The 24123-nt window shown below is 39.4% G+C and overlaps 1 protein-coding gene across 2 annotated transcripts in view; it reads right to left on the bottom strand.

Moving 5' to 3' along the window:
- LOC129721611 (lachesin) overlaps nucleotides 1-24123 on the bottom strand; it is a 262907-nt gene that overhangs the window by 183179 nt on the left and 55605 nt on the right. For both annotated transcript variants that reach the window (XM_055674368.1, XM_055674367.1), the window contains exon 2: nucleotides 22508-23411. In XM_055674368.1, coding sequence (XP_055530343.1) covers nucleotides 22508-22622 — 115 coding nt within the window. In that variant the 5' untranslated portion in view covers nucleotides 22623-23411. The remainder of the gene's footprint in view (nucleotides 1-22507; nucleotides 23412-24123) is intronic.

Consider the following 24123-nt stretch of genomic DNA (forward strand, 5'->3'; position numbering starts at 1 on the left):
TTTATTACCACTTCTTCTTGACTTTGGGTTGACTCAGCCATGACTTTGAATATGTATGAACTAATTCCAAAACAACACTACCTAGATCCAGTTTTTCGCCGAAAATTATAGTGTAGTATGGTTCTTTGGTGTGTTATTCAATGTTGCATGCATAGTTTTCTAATATTCATTGAATTTATCAGATAAAATGCGTAAAATTTTACCGGGTGGGCCAAAATATGCATGTGGGCCAAAATACCCCCGTTACCCTATGGGAGCCTTGCGAGAAACGGTTTGTTTAAAAAAATTCAGGATAATTTCAGCTGGGTTTAATAAATTTCCATTGCTGGGCGATCCGTAAGAACTTGTAAGCGTATTTTGTTTATTTGTTCAATGATTTCGTGAAAATTCGGTGTTTAACCCGGGCATTCTTCGTGATTACCAGCTTTATGAGATGAATAGTGGAACAAATATTCCACTCAGTGCAAACAAAGTATCCGGTATAAGATAAAATTTTCTTTTTTTAAAATGGAAACTCGAAGTTATAATAAAATTTATATGAAAAAAAAAGTTATAACAAAAGTTTTGGTTGAAAGTCCTCGATGTAGTTGTATGTGAGACCTTTTTTTCAAAAGGTTAGCTTTTAGAGCATCTTCTTATTTTCAACGTTTTCAAGAATAAGTTAGTATTTGCTTGCTTATACCTTATCGACAAGTTTACAAGCGAATTTTCGGATTTATCTGTATTAGAGGATACTTCCTTTCACCATTTATCGGAATGTTCTGTAGTTTTAAATGTGCTTAATCGACGGTCTTGCTATCGCTAAGTTGACCAGATATCATGCTTTATACTGTGCAAATAGAATGGACCATGTGTCAAGCAGAAAAATATTGAAATTATCGGAGTTTTCAACAATTTTTTTTTTTCATTTTTAGAAACAAGTTCAGATTAAAGTAGTGATTCTAGCTTCAAACATGACGATTCTACCAAGGAATCCTATCCCGAAAAGGTTGAGAAAATTAATATTGAAGCAAGAGAAGATCAATGAAATTGAGTAAAATCAATCATTTGTATGTTCCATTACTTAAAGTAAAGTAAAGAGTAACTATATCTTATAATACCAAAATTACGCCAAAATATTGAAATCTTGAAATTCACAGAGTAGTAAACTAATTTATTGGTGGCCACATCTTCTGTTGATGTCGTCTTTGGCCGCTAAAAAGTAAAAAAAAAAGTCATGAAAAGTGAACCGTTTATTTTTGACATAGTTCGATTTTGGCAACAGAAAATACTAGTGTGTTGCCAAAATCGAACGGGGTTTGTGTTTTGATTATTAATTTGTAGCACTCTATTTTAGAAGAAAAAACATTCTCCTTAATATTGATGAATACCTTTCATTATAATACAGTCAATTTTTTTCAATACTTGAAAAGGCCTTCTATACGGATCTAAATTAAGTAAGATTTAATAGAAATAAACTTCCTTCTATAATTGTTTGTCTTGTGAAAAAAAGGCTCACCCACCGATCGTCAAGCGACAAAGATGTCACATAAAAAAATTTCCTGCAGTTACAAGTTCGTGGAAAAATAACGATAAAGAATTGCAGTTTTTAGACGAGAGTGTATATTTACAGGAAATTTCAAATTGACATAGAATTTCATGAACATGTTAACATCCAGTTCAGGTCAATTAAAACATGTGACAGGAACGGAGAAAAATGAATCAGTTTCAAGATACCAAAAAACAACGAAGATGCCATATTTGAAAGTCATATGTCTGTCATCTTCAAAAATAAACCGGGTTACCAACATGAGTCTCAGCAATTAATGTTTGCATAGTGTTGTTCAATTACAAGTAAGGTAATATTTTGAGCATTTTAGTTTTCTATTGTCTTTTAAATACTCTAGTTTAGTTATTTTGATAAATTTGAGAAAAACAGAGTGTAGAGTTAAAAAATAAACAACGCAATTTATCTGTACAATGCATCAAATTTAAATACTCTGCTATCTGCCTCTACCTACACGTACAGAATTTCGTTGTTCCCGGTGGCGCAGCGTATTTTGCGGCACCCGAATAATCATATTCAATAATGATATTTGCTACTATACAAAACAAGAAGAAGAAGAAGACAATTCAAACGGCAATTCGATTGTGTTCCAAATCGCAAAACGACACCTACGCGTTAACCCAACACGCCCCACTGTGCGTCGACAGCGGCAATGTAGTTTTCACTTGGCTTGACTGCACACTAATGAATATCGAGTCCTTCTGCACTGATAGACGACGAGTGACCAGCGCTCTATTCATACATTCCTCGGTGCAGTACTGTTGCCTATGCCAGCATATTTTCCTTCAAGACATTAGTTTTAATAACATTCTGACAGCAGAATATCTGATAGTGAAGGTGGCTACGAACTTTCCGAAAAAGCTTCACCTTCAAGACATCAAAATAGTCCAGGCTCTTAGAAGCGAACATTAATTGATCTATTGGGACGGGGAGATTCTGTAAATTTTTATTGCCACTGCTTTACATGATATCACATTTTTGTTTGGTACATTGTTCGTGAAAATTCGACCTTGAAACTTTTATTGAATTTTTACTGTTTAACAATGAAGTGATAATGATAACTGAAGAATCACAAAATTGTCCATCATTTTATCAATCCAACGACATATTGATTGTTGTGATTCATCATGTGGTTACATCAGTAAATCCGTTTGAAATCTTTCAATCCAACATTACACCTTGGTTTTAGTTTCCGCAGAATGTATCTCAATATAGTGCGGTTAGACGTAAGCCTACGTCGAAAAATCAGTTCTTGTTGAGACATGAAGATGAATATGAATTTACATCTTGTCTTTGAATGAATGAGGAAATATTACCTCTCTAATTAACCCTTTAATGTCCAGTGCGGCCTTTAGGCACACTTCAGTTGAACTTCTAAAAAGCTTCAGTAAATACTTTGAAAAAGGTTAAAAATATGTTGCCACTACACCTTCCTCTGACGCTGCTGCCACTACCGCTACTGGCTCACGCTGATGCTGCTGCTACTTATATCCGCTGCTACTTGATTAGGACCATCCTAGTCGTCACCCACTACTAAAAAAAATTAGTTTGAGCAGAGACAGGTTCTTATAAAGCTCATAGGGCCCATTCCAGGTTTACTTAGTTTACTTGAGTATCTTTCATAGCTTGTATTGATATTGTTTTGTAAAACAAACTAGCGAAATGAAAAGATCATCAATTATATATCTGTGGAAAGATATCAGTCTAACATAATAAGTATCAGAAATGTATTCCACACATCTTTTGCAGCACCGCAATATGAATAAGATAAAATGCGTTTTTGGTGAAGATTTTTTTTTCTGGACCCAGACTAATTTTTGAAAAAGACTTGTTCAAAAATAATATTGATGATTTCAAATTTTCTTAGAGCCAAAACGGTTTGTTTTATTGGTATGATATCTTTGGCAGAGTTGTAGATAGTAGGTTTGTCCTTCCAAAAAGAAAGCGTTCATTTCAAAATTTTATTCATATTTTAGAGAAAAAACTATAAATAAAATATCTCAAATGCTCATTTTTCCGAAATTTTTTTTTAGGAAATTTTTAGAAGGCTAACTAATTTAATCAAGTAGAAAAAGAAAATCTAAAAATAAATATTAAAACGATTTAGTTTAATTGGCGTCCTTGGTAAATTTGTGGATAGCACTTTTGTGCTTTCAGAAAAATCGACACTGTGAAACCATATAATTTTGAGAAAAAAATTCAAAAGAAACTTTTCTTTGAGAGAAAAATGTAATAAATCTTAAAATCTTAAAAAGCCCGCTTTTTAAAAAAATGACTTTTTTTTACAAAAAATACATTATGATAGCTAAACATTCATGGTCGTTTGAAGTTGGAGCAATGAAAACTAAAATAAAAAATCTTCATTTTTTTATATTTATTTTTGTAATTATTTCTGTATTTTTGTATAATTATTTTTGTATGTGTCATTTCATCTCAAGTGTCCGAGGAAATGCATCGACCATCTCCGATTTCGACTAAAATATGTGAGTCGATGTATTTTGGGCCGATGCATTTTCTCGGACACTTGGCATGGAATGTTATTTTTTGGGAGGACAAAATTATTTTTACAACTTTGCGAAAGACACCGAAACGGTTCTGGTTCTTAAGATATTTTTAATCATCAAAGAATGAATTGTATATTTTTGATCAAGCATTCCAATGAACGTATGGTTTTTGCTAGAGAACCATGGACAAATTAAGAAAAACGTGTATTTTCCTAAATAATTATAATTTTTCGAGCTTAAATTAGAAATAACTCGAAAACCAATGCCTTTAGAATGTTCACTACCAAGAGCTTTTTGATTCAAAATGACTCTCTGCATCTTTTAAAATCATCAGAATACAAATATTTCGAAAAATGTTTGAATTAGAATTTTTATAAAAAAATTATTTTATAATAAAAAAATTATTTTTCATTTCTCCATCCTGGACTTTTTTTTTAAGTTGCGTATTAACGTCAAGTTTCTTAAAAAAAAAATAAAAAAAAATTCAACTCTTTTTTTTTTAAATTGAAATTTAATGTTTATTTTTAATTTTTTTTTGTCAAAAAAAATTTTTTTGTACAGTGTATATTTTTTATGGTGCATTTTTTATTCTCTACAACTCATTCTCAGACAGTTTTTCTATACAACCAACGATTTCTGCTTCGAATAAAACCTATGCCAAAAGGCATACGCCATTTAGAATGTAACTTATGAGTGTAAAAAATCTCTCCACCTGTGAAAAATGCTCAGTTTGCTAAGCCAAATACGTGTGCAAAGCTTCATTCAAATAAAAAATGGTCGATTAAATTTTCGCGTATTTCCAGGCGATTTGAAATGATTTTGCTCTGCAACGATTGTTGTCTTTTGAAAATTGAACACGATCTTGATATGAAGTCAAGGTCTTCGTTGAATAAAACTTATTAAGCGTCCTAGGATAGAATTATATAACAAATTGATTATACTGTAACAAATTTTTATAATTAATTTTACAAATGATTTTCACCATGTATAATATAGTACTCGTTTTCAACATTTAGTTCATCTTTGAACTAAGAGAAAGTATTCAATGGCAACCTTTTACACCTTTCGAGCCTCCTCAGCTGGTCTCGAGGTACGATGGTGGCCTAACAAGCCAGTTGTCGTAGGTTCGAGTCTCGGCTCAGGAGAGACTGTTAGTGTCAGTAGGATCGTAGCGCTAGCCCCGCAATTGTCCTGTACACTCAACAGTTAGCTGCGAAGTCTGTGTATAGTAAACAGAAGGTCAAGTTCCGAATCGGAATGTAGCACCAAGGCTTTGCTTTTTACACCTTTCGAAGCTTAACCCTCTAATACCCAGTGCCGCCTTTAGACGGTCTTCAATTGAACCTCTAAAAAGCTTCAATCAATACTTAAAAAATGTTTATAAAAACTCATAATGATTTTTTTGAAGTCCGCCTGAAAATTAAATTGGGTATTAGAGGGTTAATTTTGTACTGCGTAGTATCGGACTACCACATTTGAGCACAAAAAGCTCTTGTATCAGCGCTAGGGGAACTAAGACATTCGTTTACCTTTTTTCCCGACTTCATCGGGTGTGAAAATTCGATTTGTATTCACCGGTGGCGTCTCGGATCTTGTACCATTTTATCGCTTATAGAAACATCAATGTTCAAGAACGTAGTGTAAGTTTCATCACTGCGGCAAGTTAAGCTGCTAGCCGTTTCAGTGAAAATAAATGATCTCCTTGATCTAACCGACTAGGCTAAAGGAAAAGCTACACTTGTTTCGTTTCGCTGGAAGCTCTTTGCCTGCTGTGCTGTGTGCATCATGAAGGTAATAGAGAAACTGTAGCGAAACGCGGTTCAATGTGTGTTTTGATAAGAGTGACAGCTCATAAATTTCCCGGTTCGTTTTCTCGTATGTACTTGCTTCCAGGCAGTTGGTTTCTTTACTTTCGTTGCCGGTCGTTGAGTGTCGTCTTCGTTCAGCACCTCTGGGTCAGGTATTGGTTAACCCTTCTCTTCTCGCTAACAGTAGCATCCTGTCAGGCTGCTTGCTGGGTGGGATGAATAAATCATCTCGAAAGTAAATTGACAGAATAACAAGAGAGAGGACTTGTTTCGGTTGTATAAAAAAGTTCGAATATATTTTCCGTAATCAGGTCTTAATCATTTTAAACCAATTGAAAAGTTGAAATTTTAAGTTGATGTTTGTTCGTCAAAATTGAAGTAAATCTAATGAGAAACACGTTGCATAATTCGGAGTACATTTTCAGGTGTGTTAAGTGCTATGATGAAGTTCTAATAACTGGCTTTTCAATAACGTATGCCGCAGGGATTGGTAAGATTCATTCTACATGCATCAAAATCAACAGTACAGCATTACATGTGTTGCACGTATAGGGTTCAATTACTCAATGTAAACACATCATTGATCTAAAAAGACACCTTCCAGCAAAACTAGATGTCAGTGATCTACAGCTATCTGAAACCTCGAATTATTTGCGATATTACATTCTTAGCAACTACTTTACCTGACTTTATCTTGCATCTATCCGATGTGAAGCTGATCAAACAGAAAATAACCCATCTTCAGCAGTAACTTTCACATTAAAAATAGCACAGCAATCAATGCCGTTGGCATGATATCACAGCCAGACCTAGAAGCGCATAGATATTTTCGCATGGAAATTTAAATTATTGGTTTCCGACTGCGTTCCCAGCGTTCCGGTTGGTCAACATTTCCGCATAATCCCAACAGTAGTTCATAAAAGACACAGAATCTTGTGTACAGACAGAACCACTACTGCCGTGCCAGCAGCGGGAGCGGCCAAACAAAGGAACAATAACCGCTTGCAGCCGACAACAGTCATCCTACCAGCGACCGTTTCCATCCAGGCGACCAAGCACAAGCCGCTCCTCAAGTCGAAGAACGGCAGCATCAGAAAGAGACACTCCAAACAATGCGGTTTGCTAAAAGCGCTATATGCTAAGCAAGAAATGAAGTTGATGGTTGTTTGTGTTCCAAAGTCACCCGCACAATGGGCGCAAGTGCACTCAAAGAAGGCCAGCGTGCCGGCAGCAATGTGGAGATGATATTAATAAGCTCGCGCAATGAAAATGAATGTCCTTTTGCTGTTGTTGTGTTGTTGTATAGTTTGTGGAACCGGCAGGCGGAGAACAATTAGAAAATCATAGAGAAATGACTCCGGACGTGGCTTTATAAGAACACACTTCGCCTGAATGAGTTTGTTCGGGACTTTTGCGCAGGCTGAATAGATGAAATGAATGGTCGGAAGTTTCACTATTATGATGAGTGCTAAAACACCAACGACAACAGAGACGTCCGACCGAAGATGGCAGTTGCATCATCGACAAATGTTGTCTTCAACAGTAAAAGGGCTCACCAAACGGCAACAATAAACAGAGAGGATATCTGTACATGATGGAGCCGCGCTGTTTGTGGCTTGTATCCATGATAGAACAAAAGCTATTTGGCATAACATGGAGATAACAATGGATGCTGCAGTTTCTTTTTTCTGCTTTTGTATTTGTCAATGCCAGCTGTGAGACTGCTGTTGGAACTTTATGCTGTTGCATATAAATAGGACAAGTTTGATAGGTAATAATGCGTCTCCACCAAACATAAACATATGGGGAAACATGTTTTCTATTGAGTATTTAATACACATTTAATGTTAAGGATTTAATACATTGAATCCTCTAATTTCGACCATTTTCAATTTGAATGAACTTTGGACACGTAAGTAATTGGCTAACAAACTGAGTATTTTCTTCGGGTTGAAAAGTTTCTTAAGTTCAAAAGTAATTTTATGCAGAGGCGAATGCATTTTTGTATTTTTTTCCTTGAAAACTTAGTAAATACAAAACCTTTGATAAAAAGTCCAGGATGGAGAAATGTAAGACAATATTGTTAAGTTTTCAGAGATTGGTTAACGGTAGGGCAGTGTGTACAAGCAGATCATCCCGTACTTGTTGGTACATAATAGCCCAAGTAACACACGTTGTTATAGAACAGTTGAGATAACTCCTCTAATACAACCTTCAGTTTCAGATTTCAGTTGACACTACCTTTTCCATGACATCTCTATCACCAGAAAAGCGGAAAAATTGAAGGCTACTATAACAAGTATTGGTGCTATATTATATAACTTCATGAAAGCAAGCCAACTTGTTAGACTGAAGCTGCAAAGTACATCTCGAGTACCAATACGGTAAGAAAACGTTCAAAACAGGTTATTTTCAAGCTGTAATTGCTAACTAATCAAAACATCGTTGCCGGAAGCATAAAACTTCAAAATACAAATATTTTAGAACGGCGCTGATTTATATTAGGAACAATAGAAAAAAAAAATATGGTGTTTCGAAAAATCACCGGAAAATAAGAAACAATGTTAGATCAACGTTTCGTTGCTTGTGATACAAAGTTCTACGTGTCAAATTTCATGGTGAAACATTGTGTTTTACTTCTAAAAAAATCATGCGCCATTCATTGGATACCATGGAACGGGGTGAAATTGATCAATTTTTATAACAATTTCCAATTAACCAGCTACATTTTTCCCGAAATAGTATAATCTTAAAACAAATACTGGTATGTGCTCCAGTAAACCTCTATGGCTATTGGAGAAATTTCTATCGTCTACTTCAAGTAATAAATTCGATAATTCTATATGGTACTATGAGGTAAATTGGTTAACTTTGACAGGTATGTGGATCATGCAAAACTTGCGTTTAAGGACACGTTAACATTGTCTAGTGTTGTAAGAGCAATATCTTTTGATTAGTATTTTTATCACGAATTTTCAAGTGATCAATTTCAACGGTACCGTTTTCTATTTATCAATCAGTGAAAAAAAGATTATGCATGTTCGCTAATTTATTTAATTGCGAGGAGTCAATTTAGCCCACCGCCGCATGGGCTCAGCTCGTAAACAACTATCTGGCATCTCTTTCTTACATGCGTAGTAAATCGCAATGTCGTTATTCTAAAGAAGCATCTGGCCATACAACGTTTTTGTTGAAGACCACACTTTTCCCCAGGACTTTTCCTTACAAAGTTATAGCATATTTTTGCTTTATGATTTAGAAGAAGGAAAAGCTGCACCCAAAACAAACGGAGAACATTTCTCTCACGTTTCTCTCCAATACAAACATAAGCACATTAGTTAAAGTAAAATACCGCTGCAACGAAACGAATTGCTGTTTGGTCGATGAGGCTGGACTCAGCATGGCGCAAACTGCTTCAAAAATGAAGATTCAAATGTAGCGCAAAACTATTGGAGGGGATACTACTTTCTGAAGCTATAAAAGGGAGCAGACTGGAAGACTCGGGAGCATTTTATACACCAGGCATCCGTGTGTTGTGCAGTGAGTAGGATTGAACCCCGCCCCCCTATCGGTAGTGCGCTTGCAGATTGGCCCGCAGCTACGAAGGAACTGTGCAGTACACGGTTCGGCCCGCGAACCTGGAAAGGTTCCGCGCCTAACCCGTAAAGGAGCATCGACACCATCGGACAATGTGTCCTAACTGTTCGGTTCTGGCCATTCCGGTTAGCCGCAGTCAGGCCGATCGCGTCAAGAAGAGAAGACGCCTGCAACATTCCAGCCCAACGTCCAAGATAATTTGGTTCCCACTATCTTGCCCTCCGCTTGCCGCTTCGTACCGATTCGGAATCGGGCTGCGCAGTCGAGAGGACTCCTGCGCAGCCTAAGCAGCAAAAGTAGTGAGTAAACGTTACACGCCACACTATCATTTGTGATTACACACCCACACGCCACAATTACACGAAATAAATAAGTTAAGTGAAGGTTCTTGATTTTGTCCTTTCTCCGTGATATCCTTGACTACCCGGTAGCTAGTTGACCCTGCGATACCAGCAATAGGGCCTGCTCTACCGCAGCATTTGTCAGCCGTAAGTGTTGGGAAGTCAGTCGGTCTTAGACTACACTCTTTTATGTGTTTCTGTACGGTAACATAAAACCAAGAGCCGCAATGCATTCGTTATCAAGACCCCACTCGCTGTATTTGTATTGATGCAACGATCAGGTTCATTTCTATTCCCTTTATTCACACATAATTAGAGTTTCAATTAAAGAAACACCACTGTTTTTCCGCACGGTTTACTAGGAAATGAAAACTAACTGCCGGAGATGCGAATCTAAATGCGTTTCCATGAAGTGATAAGTGTGTGTTTTCAACATGGCTAGCAAGGAAATCCTTATGTTTTTCTCCAACGCAGTTTACATATCGTGGTGTGATTTCAAGACGCACTTGAAGTCTTTGAAATCATCACCGTTTACTTACTGTATAAATGAAAAAACTTATATCTGGAAGCTATTTTCTCTACTCCGTATGTGTACGACAAACAAACTAATACACGCACACCGAATGAGTTTGGGATGGCAGAAAGTAGAAACATGTGGGAGAATTTTTTGTTATTGCCAATGAAGGAACATGTGAAAATTTTGCGCGTGGTTGTAACGACCATTAGACAGTCGTACTATCGTAACATGTGCAAAATATATGTCGCTATGTGTTGTTACTTGACTGGAGAAAATTTTTGTTGCTTTTTAAGTCATACATTAGTTGACAAAAAAAGATTTTTTTCTAGAAAAAATTTGCGTATACCAAACGAGTGGAAAGGGAATCGTCTACAGAAATGGCGACAAGCTGGAGTGCTGCAACTATCGCAGCATCTCGCTTGTCCATGCCGCCTACAAAAAAATCTCGCAGACCATGTTTCGTCGTCTATCACCTTTAACCAGGAGGTTCGTGGGCGAGTTTTATAAAAGCCCGCACTACCACGGACCAAATTTTTTCACTACGAAATGTCGCAAATTACATTTTCTTTGACTTTACGGCGGCCTACGAGAACAGCTAAGGCAGATCATATACGACAACGGTTCGAGGACAAACTGACGCGATTGATCAAGGCCACTGTATGTACTGTCCTGTTTGCTGTTTAACGTCGCTCCTGAGAGTGGGCTTCACGAATGACCTTGACATTATAACACGTAACTTTGCGACGGTGGGGGAGATCTACGCCTGACTTGTCCTCTATGGGATCGGGGCAACAACACCTTTCGCGGAGGACTTGAACGCTTTTGGAGTTCCCGAACAGAAGGTGCTGGGGACTATCTACGGTGGAGTATAGATGGACGACGAAGAATTGCGAAGGTACATGAACCATGAACGCGCTGCTTGGAGAGAACCTTAGAACCCCATTACTGTGAGCTTTCCGTGGCGAAAAAATGGCACTGAAGCTGAAACTGAAAAAAAATCACAAATTATAGTTTTTCTAATCATTCCTATGAATTGTAGTGACCATTGCTTACGAGCAGGCTTAGTATTATACTCAATATGGGGGAAGAGTACAGTGAATATTCATCGCTTATTTCTTGTTTAGCATAAGCGCTGCGGGCAGTAATTTTTTGCAGTACGCATTTCTTTCTGCTTTGTGCTGTGTTTTTGCTGCTCGCAAAAAAACTAACACACTTGCTGTTTACACAACAGCTGTGCGAAACAAGAATGGTGAATCACTCTAGTGAGAATATTCAGAAGCACGCCGCGGTGCGCACTGCTGAGATAAATTCAATAGTAGGGTAGAGCGGGGCTAGTTGGTTACGGGGTAAGTTGGTCAATGAGAATATCTTCGAATCTACGTATAAAAAAAATCGTGTTATATGGGTGATATGTAGCGGATAACCAGAGAAACTAAATGACAAAATGAAGTACCGTTTTAATTAAAACGTGTAAAAAATACAGGTTGGCGCCATATTGGCCATCAATTCTACTCGGTTTTCAAGTTGAAACTTTTTGTCTAAACAAAGCTAGCCAAATTGAAATAAACATAGCTCAACGTATTATGAAAGTCATTTTGGTTATGTTTAAGTTGTGTAAAGCAAACTTCCGCCAAAATTTTATTTTCATATATTTCAAGTAATTTTCACATTTAATACATGAGGGGCTAGTTGCTCACATACTAGCGGGGCTTGTTGGTCATATGTACATCATGAATGATTTCGAGTAACCAAGTAATTGCAATGTCAGGAACAGCGCATTTCGTGGTGCAAACTTAACCCAAGCAAAAACACCATGTGCTCTTGTTAGTAAAACCATTTATTTAAAACTATAAACTATTTAGTAAAAATTATCTCCATTTTATCGTCATTTTGATGAATATTTTATTGCACACTATAAATGCTGAGTCATTGATTTGAAATAACTATAACGTACATTAATGCATCCACAAATGCCTTCTACCTGATAAAAATTTCGGCGAAAGTAAGCTTTCAAAAAAAAAAATAATAATGTAGCTATAGTTTTGTGCTTGTGATTGCAGATGCGAATCTAGAATTTGGCTCCGGTTCTCAATTTAACCCGTACTGTCTTTGATTTAGTTCCCAACCAAACTTTTAGAGAGATTTCAACATATAGTTCTCGTCAGGTATGAAAGAGGAACACGTTTTTTTTATGCAATTATGAGTTACTTTTCTCATGGTTTGGGATTTCGGAAAGCAAACGTATAAACCAAAAACCGGATGCGGTTTGACATCCGCTGAGACGCTACAGGCTGCCGCAAATGCAGTGAGGAAGGAAAACTGAATTGTCCTTCCGAAATATAAAATGGTCAATTTACCCCACAGGCTGACTAACTTACCCCGGCTGAGGGGCTAGTTGGCCAATTAGACATCCACTCAAAAAACATAGAATATCCGCAAAATCATTAACTATTCTGAACAGTTTATATTTTTTCTAGATGCTATAGACTTAACACAATATTTCCATGGAATGAGTTTTTGCCATAATGTTTCCTACAAAAAGTTACAGAACATTTTGACCAAATATGACCAACTAGCCCCGCTCTACCCTATTCATTTATTTTTCACGCAAAAGTTAGAGTTTGCGTAACCAGATCACTTATGAGCTCTTTTAGAGAATTTACTGATCTAGTCTGAAACCAGTACAACGATGTGCGTTGGGCATAACGCATTTGATGCTCTAGCGTATTGTGAATGTATTTGACAGCTCCGAACCACTTCGCTTAGAACGATTTCTTCGGTGTTGGTATCGTCATAATAATTTGTAGTGGTATTGGTAGCGTTTTTCAGGAGACTGCTCTCGTTGATGCAGTGTAACCAGCATTGGTTGTTGTTAATTGAGGTACTTTTAAGTTTATTGATATATTACCTGATCGATTTATTTTCAAGAACCAGATCATTTAAAAACAACATTGAATCAATAGAAGACATTGCATATGTTCATAAAATTTTGCATTTAACTATGATGTTACTGTTTATTAGTTTGTCAATTGTGGCGGTAAATTCTGTAGATTTATCGGCTTACTATTTAGGTTGGTACCGATGCAGAAGAAGCGGAATGTGGCTTGGACGAAACGCAAAAACTGACGTTTCGAAATATTTATCGGGATTTTTACGTATGTTTATTCAAACAAATAACTTAGCTTGGTCTGAAATGTTGGATACCGCAAGGCGGGATGTTAAATTCATGTTGCCGTTACAGATCATTTGTGAGAAATTTCCACATTCTTCGGCTTATGTAGAACGCATATTTCAATATATAGTTGAAACAAGTCTAAAGCCGGGAATTGCATAGCCACTAAGCTAATGATCTCAATTTTAAAAGCTTAAAGCTACGTTGCAAACCAAAGAGGAGCTACTAATGTTAAATTAACGAAAACTTCAAAAGATAAATTAAACAAAAACACGTATAAACATCACGTAGAGAGAAATGAATAATCATAAGTTAAAACATTCAATTATCGCCTTATTTATTGAAAGTTAAAAAAATAAAGCTAAAGCAAAAAAAAACTAATATGTTTACATATATTATGTAAGTAAGAATTTTTTCGTCCGACATTCTGAGTTTGCTCGATACAAATTTTTCGGCCCGAGATAAAGAGAAACAGATATAGTCAGAAAAAAATACAGGTATAAATGTGGCAACCCTGCTTACACCACAGCTGAGCGGGAGAAGAGAGGTGAATCCCTCTAGAGAGAATACATAGCAGAACGCCGCGCGAAGTACACTGCTGAGATCAATTCGAAATAATTCGAAGAGCAAACATGCGTGATGGACGGCTGGATTATTTTTTTTCAGTTTCGAGATGCATAGTAAACACCGTTCCCTACTTTTCTACCTGAGTATCTGTTTTTCTCAAAGTAAAAGCACGTTCTGCAGTGATCTCTGTTGTGTTTGAGTGTACTGTCCTTTTTGTGTAAAGATCACACTAGTTTGCTATCTCTAGGAGAAATATTTCAGATTCCACAGCGGTGTTTTTTGCGAGTTCCACATATACACACGATTTACTGCTTTCTTCAAGCAAGTGCGTCGCTTTACTCAGCAGTGTGATTTCTTGTGCAGCTGATGCGTTATGCTTTCCACACTTTGTTTGTGCGTTTTTAGGGCAGAGAATGTGTGAACTGAGAGGACACGGTGACTACGTAAGACTTGAACTTTTGCGTGTAGTTTCGAGATGTAAAGCAAACATCGCAATCTACTTTTGTACCTAGATGCTCTCCTCATTTGATACATGCTCAACAGAAAGAAAGCAAAAGCACTGAATGAGCGCTCTCTTCAGAGGAAAAAAGTGAAAAGTGAAAATCTAACGCTGCTCTGAAAAAGTCGTGTGCTCTTTTCTTTTTTGCTTTGACTTCTTTCTTGCACAGAGTGCTCAGGTGATTGAGTAGCCTACACAAAAAGAAAGTAAATTATTCCTCTATACAAAGTTGCTTTTTGCGGAACTTTGTGAAGCTCGTTGTGGGTTTGTGCGATGTGCTGGTTTTTGTTATTAGTATCATTTGAATGTAAAATTAATATCACATTCTTCCACTCGCGCTGATGTACTTAGTACAACGTGTAAATCAAATGGTTGGAAAACTCCCTTGCGGGAAGGTGCTAGTACAGGAGCCCAGCTCAAGCACATCATCGTATTTCTAAGCGTTCTTATTAGAAAACAAACAAATGTTTCAATTGAAAAAAAATCCAATATCTCCTTTAGCTAATGAAGGTTACCTATACTGTTTTTGAATCGTATTGTAACATAAACACAAAAAATAATATTTTATTTTTCTCTCATGCTTTAGCGCTTGCGGCAAGCGACGTAACTAATTTCTCAGTACAAAGAGAAACAAACAGACTTGGTAAAAGCACCGCTCCGAGCCGCTCGGTGACATCACCAAATTATAGGCACCCTGCTCAACGAGCGTATTGTCGTTTCATGTGACATTCGCAGTAAGCACCAGCTCGGTACAAGAACTGAAGATGCTACGAATGCAGTGCGGTAGCCTTCGGTTTTTCAACGGAAAGCACCTTGAGTTTATATTTTTGTTTTGACTTGTCTGCGCACGTCCCATCTCGCTCACTTTGATTGAGCTTTATCGCATTTGATGTCTGCTGTGCTACGTTTGGATTGATGAATAGGGAAAAGGGAGAATCATAGCACAAGGAGACGGAGACACGACAGCAAAAAAGGCAAGCAAAACATGGCTCGGAGTCGCCCCGTGCGCTCCATGTTACTCTAGAAAAAAAAACCAACGAAGTTTTTTGCTATGTGGTGCTGTTCTTCATTTGTTGCGTGCCTAATCGTCGACCGTAGCTCCCAGCTCGAGAGCGTCTTACCAAGGAACCAAGTGCTTTTTATCGTCTCCGCCACTAGTGCAGTGCGTGCTTTGCCAAGTCTGGCAAACAAAGAGTAAAAGTGCGCACAATAGGCCCAAATACACACACGGCGTAATGACGCCAAAATGGAAAGCGGGATAGCGATCACGCCTTCTATTTTGTATGGAAAAGGTGTCATTGCGCCGTGTGTGTATTTGGGCCTTATCGTTTCTCTTTTTCCGTTCGCATCATTTCGCTTTGTGCTAGTGATTTTCTCAACAGCTGCAGCCGTTCTTCTCAATATGAAAAACGCAAAGTTCACTCTTTGTGCACTTAAATTGAGCAGATAACATTCCTGCCTTCCACCTCAACCTATTACCTCTCTGGAGAGATATGTCAAATTCCACCGCGGTATTTTTTTTGCAAGCTCCTTAGATACACACGATTCGCTGCTCTCTTCAAGCAAGAGCGTCGCTTTACCCAATAGTGTAAAAGCAGTTGTTTTCGCAGTGAAATATATTCTCCTACACGTTAGAAGCATTCAAAAGCATCCTATTCCGGGTTTTAAATTGCGTCAGCGTCAAGAGGTACTCACCCGACTTTACAGAGCCATTTGTTGCCAGCAAAAATTTATGAAGATTTACAAATCACAAAATAAGGTTGACAGATTGCAGTTAGTAATACTGTGAGTAACTTATAGATTTGTATAGCACTGAATAAAAATTGGAAACATGACATTCATGGTTAATAATACGGACTGGCATATTGGGTTGTTTCCATCGGGCCTTGAGAGTATCGTGCGGGTCTGATTGCTGTTTCCGGGTCCGAGGCCTTAACGTGTTCTTGTCGTTTTGTGGGATGTAGGCGGGAGGGGATAGGACTAAACTGGGGCGTGGATGGATTTCAGGAAAACGTATATAAGGGACATGTAGGATAGGTCACGGCTCGCCAAGACATCACGAACAGGAACAGCCGGCTGCCTACCTTCGGCCTGCAGGGAAGCTATTAATCTAGACCTGGCGTCACGGTGTACAGGGCCTGACCAAACAACGTGCTCTACGTCGTGATAACCTTCACCACAGGCACAGATACCACTTTCCCCGAGCCCAACACGACGGAGATGCGCGTCAAATCTATAGTGATTGGACATAAGCCGGGACATCACGCAAATGAAATCCCGACCTACATCCAACCCCTTGAACCACGGGTTCGTCGACACCTTGGGTATAATGGAATGTAACCACCTTCCCAGTTCCCCCTTGGTCCAAGAATTTTGCCAACTGATGATCGTATTCTGACGTACAAATGCGAAAAATTCATTAAAGGCAATTGGTCTTTCATAAATATCACCGTTTGTTGCGCCCACCTTAGCCAAAGAGTCCGCTTTCTCATTACCCGGTATCGAGCAGTGAGAAGGGACCCACGCTAAGGTAATCTGATACGATTTTTCGGTTAAAGCACTCAGATGTTCCCGTATTTTCCCCAGGAAATACGGAGAGTGCTTAACATCTTTCATCGATCGGAGAGCCTCAATGGAACTGAGACTGTCCGTAAAGATGAAATAATGGTCCGTGGGCATTTTTTCGATAATCCCTAGGGTGTACTGAATTGCAGCTAATTCTGCGACGTAGACAGAAGCAGGATTATCGAGCTTATGGGAGACGGTTAAATTGTTATTGAAGATACCGAAGCCAGTGGACCCATCAAGAAGTGATCCGTCAGTGTAGTACATATTGTCGCAGTTGATGTTTCGATATTTATTGGAAAAAATTTCAGGGATCTGCTGCACGCGTAAATGATCCGGGATTCCACGAGTTTCTTCTATCATGGATGTATCGAAAAACACAGTAGAATCAGAAGTATTTGACAAGTCGACACGATTTGGAATATTCGAAGAAGGGTTAATATTTTGGGACATGTGATTGAAATACAATGTCATAAAACGGGTTTGAGAATTGAGTTCGATTAACCTTTCAAAATTTTCAATCACGGGACGGTTCAAGACCCCACAATTGATTAGAATACGAGAAGACAGGCTCCAGAAGCGGTTTTTCAATGGTAGTACTCCAGTTAAGATCTCCAAACTCATCGTATGGGTCGATTGCATGCAACCCAAGGCGATACGCAAACAACGATATTGTATTCGCTCCAGTTTGATCAAATGTGTGTTTGCTGCGGAGCGGAAGCAGAAACACCCGTACTCAATAACAGACAATATCGTTATTTGGTAAAGCCTTATAAGGTCTCCTGGATAGGCTCCCCACCATTGTCCGGTTATTGTACGAAGAAATTCACTCTTTGTTGACATTTTTTCATCAGATACCTCACGTGACAACCCCAGGTGCCTTTAGAGTCGAACCAAATACCAAGATATTTGTGTACCAAAACCTGAGAAATCGTTTTACCCATTAATTGTGTTTGAAGCTGAGCAGGTTCATGCTTCCTAGAAAAAACTACTATCTCAGTCTTCTCCGGAGAGAATTCGATACCTAGCTGTAAAGCCCAAGCAGACAAATTGTCCAAGGTATCTTGCAATGGTCCTTGCAAATCGGCAGCTTTGGCTCCTGTAACAGAGATTACACTGTCGTCTGCAAGTTGTCTTAACGTGCATGAATTTGCCAGACATTCGTCGATGTCATTTACATAAAAGTTGTAAAGAAGGGGGCTTAAACATGAGCCCTGGGGAAGACCCATGTAGCTAATTCGAAAAGTTGCCAAATCGCCGTGCGTGAAATGCATGTGCTTTTCGTATAACAAATTGTACAAAAAATTGTTCAAAATTGACGAAAATCCTTGTCGGAGAAGTTTACCCGAAAGAATGTCAATAGAAACGGAATCAAAAGCCCCCTTAATGTCCAAGAACGCAGACGTCATTTGTTCTTTGCGAGCATACGCCAGCTGAATATCTGTTGAAAGCAACGCAAGACAATCATTCGTCCCTTTGGCGCGGCGGAAGCCAAATTGAGTATCTGATAGTAGACCATTTGATTCGACCCAATGGTCTAAACGACGGAGTATCATTTTTTCCATCAATTTCCGGATACAGGATAGCATTGCAATCGGCCTATAAGAGTTGTGATCAGAAGCTGGTTTCCCTGGTTTTGGATGGCGATCACCTTCACTTGCCTCCAATCCTGCGGTACAATGTTTTGCTCCAGGAACTTATTGAACAAGTTCAACAAGCGCCTCTTGGCATTGCCGGGTAGATTCTTCAACAAGTTGAATTTGATTCTATCTAACCCAGGCGCGTTATTGTTACAGGACAGGAGGGCAACTCAAAATTCTGCCATCGTAAAAGGTGATTCTATCGCATCGTGGCCCGGAGACGTATCGCGAACAAAGTTTTGCGCAGGAACAGAGTCCGGACATACTTTCCTGGCAAAATCAAATACCACCGACTTGAAGACTCCTCGCTTTCGTTGACCGTTACGCGATTCCGCATTCTTCGGGCTGTGTTCCAAAGAGTGCTCATCGATGTCCCCCTCGACGTCTCGTTCACGAACCGACGCCAATATCCGCATTTCTTTGCTTTAGCCAAACTTTTAAGCTTGGTATTAAGCTCCGAATACCGTATATAGTCGCCAGGTATACCTCCCTTCTGGTAGGCCTTAAACGCGTCGGATCTTTGCGTGTAGACATCGGAGCACTCTTGGTCCCACCACGGAGTGGGAGGCCGTTCTTTGATCGTTACGCCGGGATATTTCTTCGTTTGGGCTTGCAACGCGGCGTCGAGAATCAAGCCCGCGAGGAGGTTGTATTCTTCAAGTGGTGGATGATGTTGAATCGACTCGACCGCTTTTGAAATCATTTCCTCGTATAACTTCCAATCGACATTCCGTGTGAGGTCATACGGAATGTCAATTGGTCGCATGCGAGTTGACCCGTTTGTAATTGAAATAAGAATAGGCAGATGGTCGCTACCGTGAGGATCGAGGATTACCTTCCATGTGCAATCCAACCGTAGCGACGTCGAACATAAGGATAGATCCAGAGCGCTTGGGCGCGGTGGAGGTTTCGGGATACGTGTCATTTCACCGTTGTTTAAAATAGTCATGTCGAAGTCATCGCAAAGGTTATAGATTAAAGAGGAGCGGTTATCATTGTAAGGGGAACCCCAAGCCACACCATGAGATGTGAAGTCTCCCAGAATCAAACGTGGCGAGGGAAGAAGTTCTATCAAATCAAAAAGCAGCCGTTGCCCAACCTGTGCTCTGGGAGGAATATATATTGAGGCAATACAAAGCTCTTTACCTTGTATTGTCATTTGACATGCGACAACTTCGATGCCTTGAATCGAGGGGAGGTTAATATGATAGAAAGAATAGCACTTTTTTATCCCTAAAAGTACTCCTCCATATGGGGTTTTAGATGTTCCTGGCAGTGCTAGGTGAATATGGGGTTTAAGATGTTCCTGGCAGTGCTGGGAACTCCTTCTGGGACTTTAAATTTGCAAGCCCAGGAGGAGTTTGCTTCGGTTTTTCCGCAGCACTGTTTGGTTTGTTCGTATTTTTCATTACACTTTGGGAAATCTTAGGACCTTTACAGGGAAGTTTAGGAGAAGAAACATTTTTCCTCTTCCTAGACTCCCCAGGATTGGCATAAGATGTTCCCGCTGATGAATCGTCAGAATCGGTTTCATCAGAGGACAACAGATCAAAGGGGTTCGATGTTATGGTAGAAGTGGTCACGGTCTTCTTCAGCATCTCAGCATAAGAACGCTTTGAACGCTCCTTAAGTGACCGCTTGATTTTATCTCTGCGCTGCATGTACACCGGGCATGTGGAGAGCTCATGCTGGTTTTCCCCACAGTGAATACATTTTTCAGCATTAACACTGCAAGAATCTTCCGCATGAGTCTCCCCACACTTGCTACATCGTGCCTTTTTGCAGCAGTAGGCGGCTGTGTGGCCTAACTGCTTGCAATTGGTGCAATTCATAACACGGGGTACACACAATCGCACAGGCAGACGTACTCGGTCGATCGAGACGTGGCTAGGGAGTGCAGATCCGGCAAACGTAACGCGAAACGAGTCTGACGGAGTGTAAACTTTTTTACCGCCGACGAGAGACATGGACCGCAATTGCTTACAATCCAAAATCTTCGCCTGTGTTTCGATATTTTTGAAGCAACCGGTTGCGCTTTTTAGGATACACTCGACCGACAGACTCGAATCGGTTATGACACCGTCGATCTCCACGTCTCGTGCGGGTATGTAAACGCGATACTCGCGTGTGAAGAGCTCAGAGCAAGCGATAGCATTGGCCTGTGTCAGATCACTGACCACGACACGGAGCTTGTTAGGTCGGACCTTGGAAATTTCGGTCACGGCCTTGTACCCCTTCGTCAGGTCTTTCGAAATTTGCAGTATGTTCAATCGCTTTGAATTCACTCCTGCCTTTGGACGAAAATAAACAGTATAGCTGCCCTGTTGAGATCCGTCCGGGTAAAGCCTGGGGCGAGGGGGGACTGGAGAATGAACAGGGGAGGGGGTAACAGAAGGGTCAGGGTCAGGGGGGCTCGGGGATGGTGGCACGGGAGGCGAGGGATCTATATCCATCGCGCTAAATGTAGTGCACTAGCGCACTAGCGCCGACAAGAACACGTACCTATTTACTTCTTCCTTCCAGCAGTGGTTGTCCGATACAGTCCAGTACAGCAGCACCAATACAGCCACCAGCAGTGAGCCGGGTGTGAGATCACTCAGCACAGCGACACGACTCGACTGTCAAATGATGGCCTTGAATTAGAAAGATCTATTCACTGTGCACAGATCAAAACTGCAGCTGGTATTTTGCACCAATACAGCCAAAGTTGCGAGCCGGGTACAGAACGTAGCGACACAACTCACAATCTAGTTGGCCTATAGCGCGAATAATACACTCTTTTGTTTGGCTATTCGTACACACGGACCGGATTGTAATAGAACGACCACTTTGCACGTCCGTTCCTGTCGAGTGTTCGACGCGGAATGAAGATCTTTACTTATTATTCTTCATTTATTTTTGGGTTTGACCGGAAATAAATTACGTGACAATGATGTAGCAAACTTCGTTACCGTAGTTTAAAGGATTAGTGTCAAAAATTCAATAAGCAATGCGGAAGAAACAACTTCTGGTTTGTTTTGTGTTTTTTTTGCGAATCCTACGTAAATTTCGCGAAAATGGGTCCAGTTTGCATGTTTTTCAAGAATAGCCATTAAAAAAAAAAAAGGTTTGATTTCCACAACCTCGATTTTAATGGCGACTTTTGTAGAGCATACCAAAATAGAACCATTTCCACAGAAAACAAGAAAACACAGGAATTCTACATAGGACTGTTATGCGAATAGCGGCAGTATAGGTTTGATACACAGCTAGTTCATTTGAACAGTAAATCAAACCATTGAAGTGGAAAATGACTGAACCATATGAGAACACTTCACGCATTTCTATAAACGATACATATGACCTGTTGAGTGACTCCACGAAAGATTTTTCTCCCATTGCACAAAAAGCCTATTGCGGAGTAGTGTTTAATCACTCAGGTTTACCAGTCTCGCCGGATATCCGGTAATCCGATTGGATGCACGCTCACGTATAAATAGACACGCTAATGTTCGCCTATTCCAAACTCATTATCACATTAATCAATGCTATAATTAGTCTATTTGCTTTCTAAATCGACACATTTCGGTGTCAGCATCGTCGATAATTGAGATCATTAGTGACGGGTGGATGGACCATTATAAACAGTTTCTGCAGCGGGAATCCAGCTCACCGAGAGCCGGTCTTGTATCATTTGGATGCCAAATAGCTTTGCATAGGTCAATCAATGTACGTAACAGGAAAAAGTACACAACTATTAAAGCCGACTTACCGTGCGTCACCAGCGTCCCCAGGTAGATCAAGAAGAGCACATTCCGGTGAGTGAACCGAGTTGGTAGAATGTTTAATGTTATTAAAATTAATTTGATTGTGTGTATGATCAACATTATTGTAGCGTTTCACTTCCACCTATGCGTATTGAATATATATATATATATATTCGTATGCCTATGTGGACCCTCGTCCAGCCCTGCTTCGCTATACTAACTCCCACTTTTCGATGTATGTTCTGTTAGAGAGTGGGAATGGGTGTTGGTGGTGGACCCCGTCGTTGACGTACTTTCACACGGTCAACAGCATCCGCAGTAAGTGCATAGCTAGCCACACTGCCACTTTTTGCTGCGGTCGAAATGCGAATTGTATTATTCGAGCGCTCAGATTCGCCTTCTGCTGCCGTTCCAGTTTTTGGATTGTTAAACAACAGCCATAGCATCTGACTGGCGGGAGAAAGGCGTACCGGCGTTTAATAATGATTTAATAATATTGAATTTCAAGCTGAATGGGCTTCAAGCGAAGCGACACAGTGGCGGGTGAGTCCTAATTGGTGGCATGTAGCAGGGGCAAACGGGTGTCGACGATGTGTGGCTGTTGTGAAGGGCGGTGGCTGATGGCGTTGTTCTCGCATGAACACTTCATTTCACACCACCACCACCAACGATCATGTTGCAGTCGCTGCAGGCTGCGAATCTTCCGAGAATGGCTCTGGCTTGCTGGGAGGGCTTTGCGAAAGTTGCGGTTTCGTTACGAGGTTAACTAATTATTCTAGTGGATACTCTCTTTGGTGTTAGCCAGCGTTGTCTAGGTTAGCAAATTAATAGTAGAACAACTATCGGAAAAGGTATCGTTCACCTCAGAAATTGTAACTCTCTCTATTCGCCATCACTTCGGTAGTGGTACTGAAATCAAGCAAAAGAAAAACGAATTGTTAGGTTAAAAGTCCATTAATAATTTTCTAATTATGTGTGAAAATTTTCTTTTACTTTTTTTGCAATAAGCTAAATCTGGATTTCAATTTAATTGTTCAGTTGAGAAGTTAAAATGAAAGAATTATCAATGAAGTGAAACTTAATGCGGAGTACGAAAATACTCGCCTAAATAATCAGTAGATAAATACTTTTAACACTCTGAAGAATGATGGTAAAGTAAGCACTGGTCGAGAAAAGCGTCTAGTCTAGTTTAGTCTGGTCTAGTCTACACTAAGACGGCCAGTACTTGAAAGGATCATGGAAAATGATATCCACCATTTTTTTAAATTTATTTCCATAAATTTTTCTTGTCAACGGCCAGGCCTGCTGTGTAGCACAATATAATTCAATGTAATTTAAGAACGGGGACAATCCGTACCAATCGATCCGTATGTAAAAAGTAATATAATCCGTTGGGATTATAATTATATTGCCATTATTCACTCTCTGAAAGAAATATGGATTAGTAAACAGGAAAAGAAAAAAACGCCTAAGATACAAATAAAGTTTGATCGAATAATAACCAAAAATGATCAAAAGTAGTGCTGTTTTAAACGTATTTGTTTAGAAGAAATTAACATTCACGTTTTTACATTCATTTAGACCTGAAAGTTAGAGCCACTTAATTAAATAGTATCCAAGA

Source organism: Wyeomyia smithii, chromosome 2 (genome assembly GCF_029784165.1).
Source record: "Wyeomyia smithii strain HCP4-BCI-WySm-NY-G18 chromosome 2, ASM2978416v1, whole genome shotgun sequence".
NCBI lineage: Eukaryota > Metazoa > Arthropoda > Insecta > Diptera > Culicidae > Wyeomyia > Wyeomyia smithii.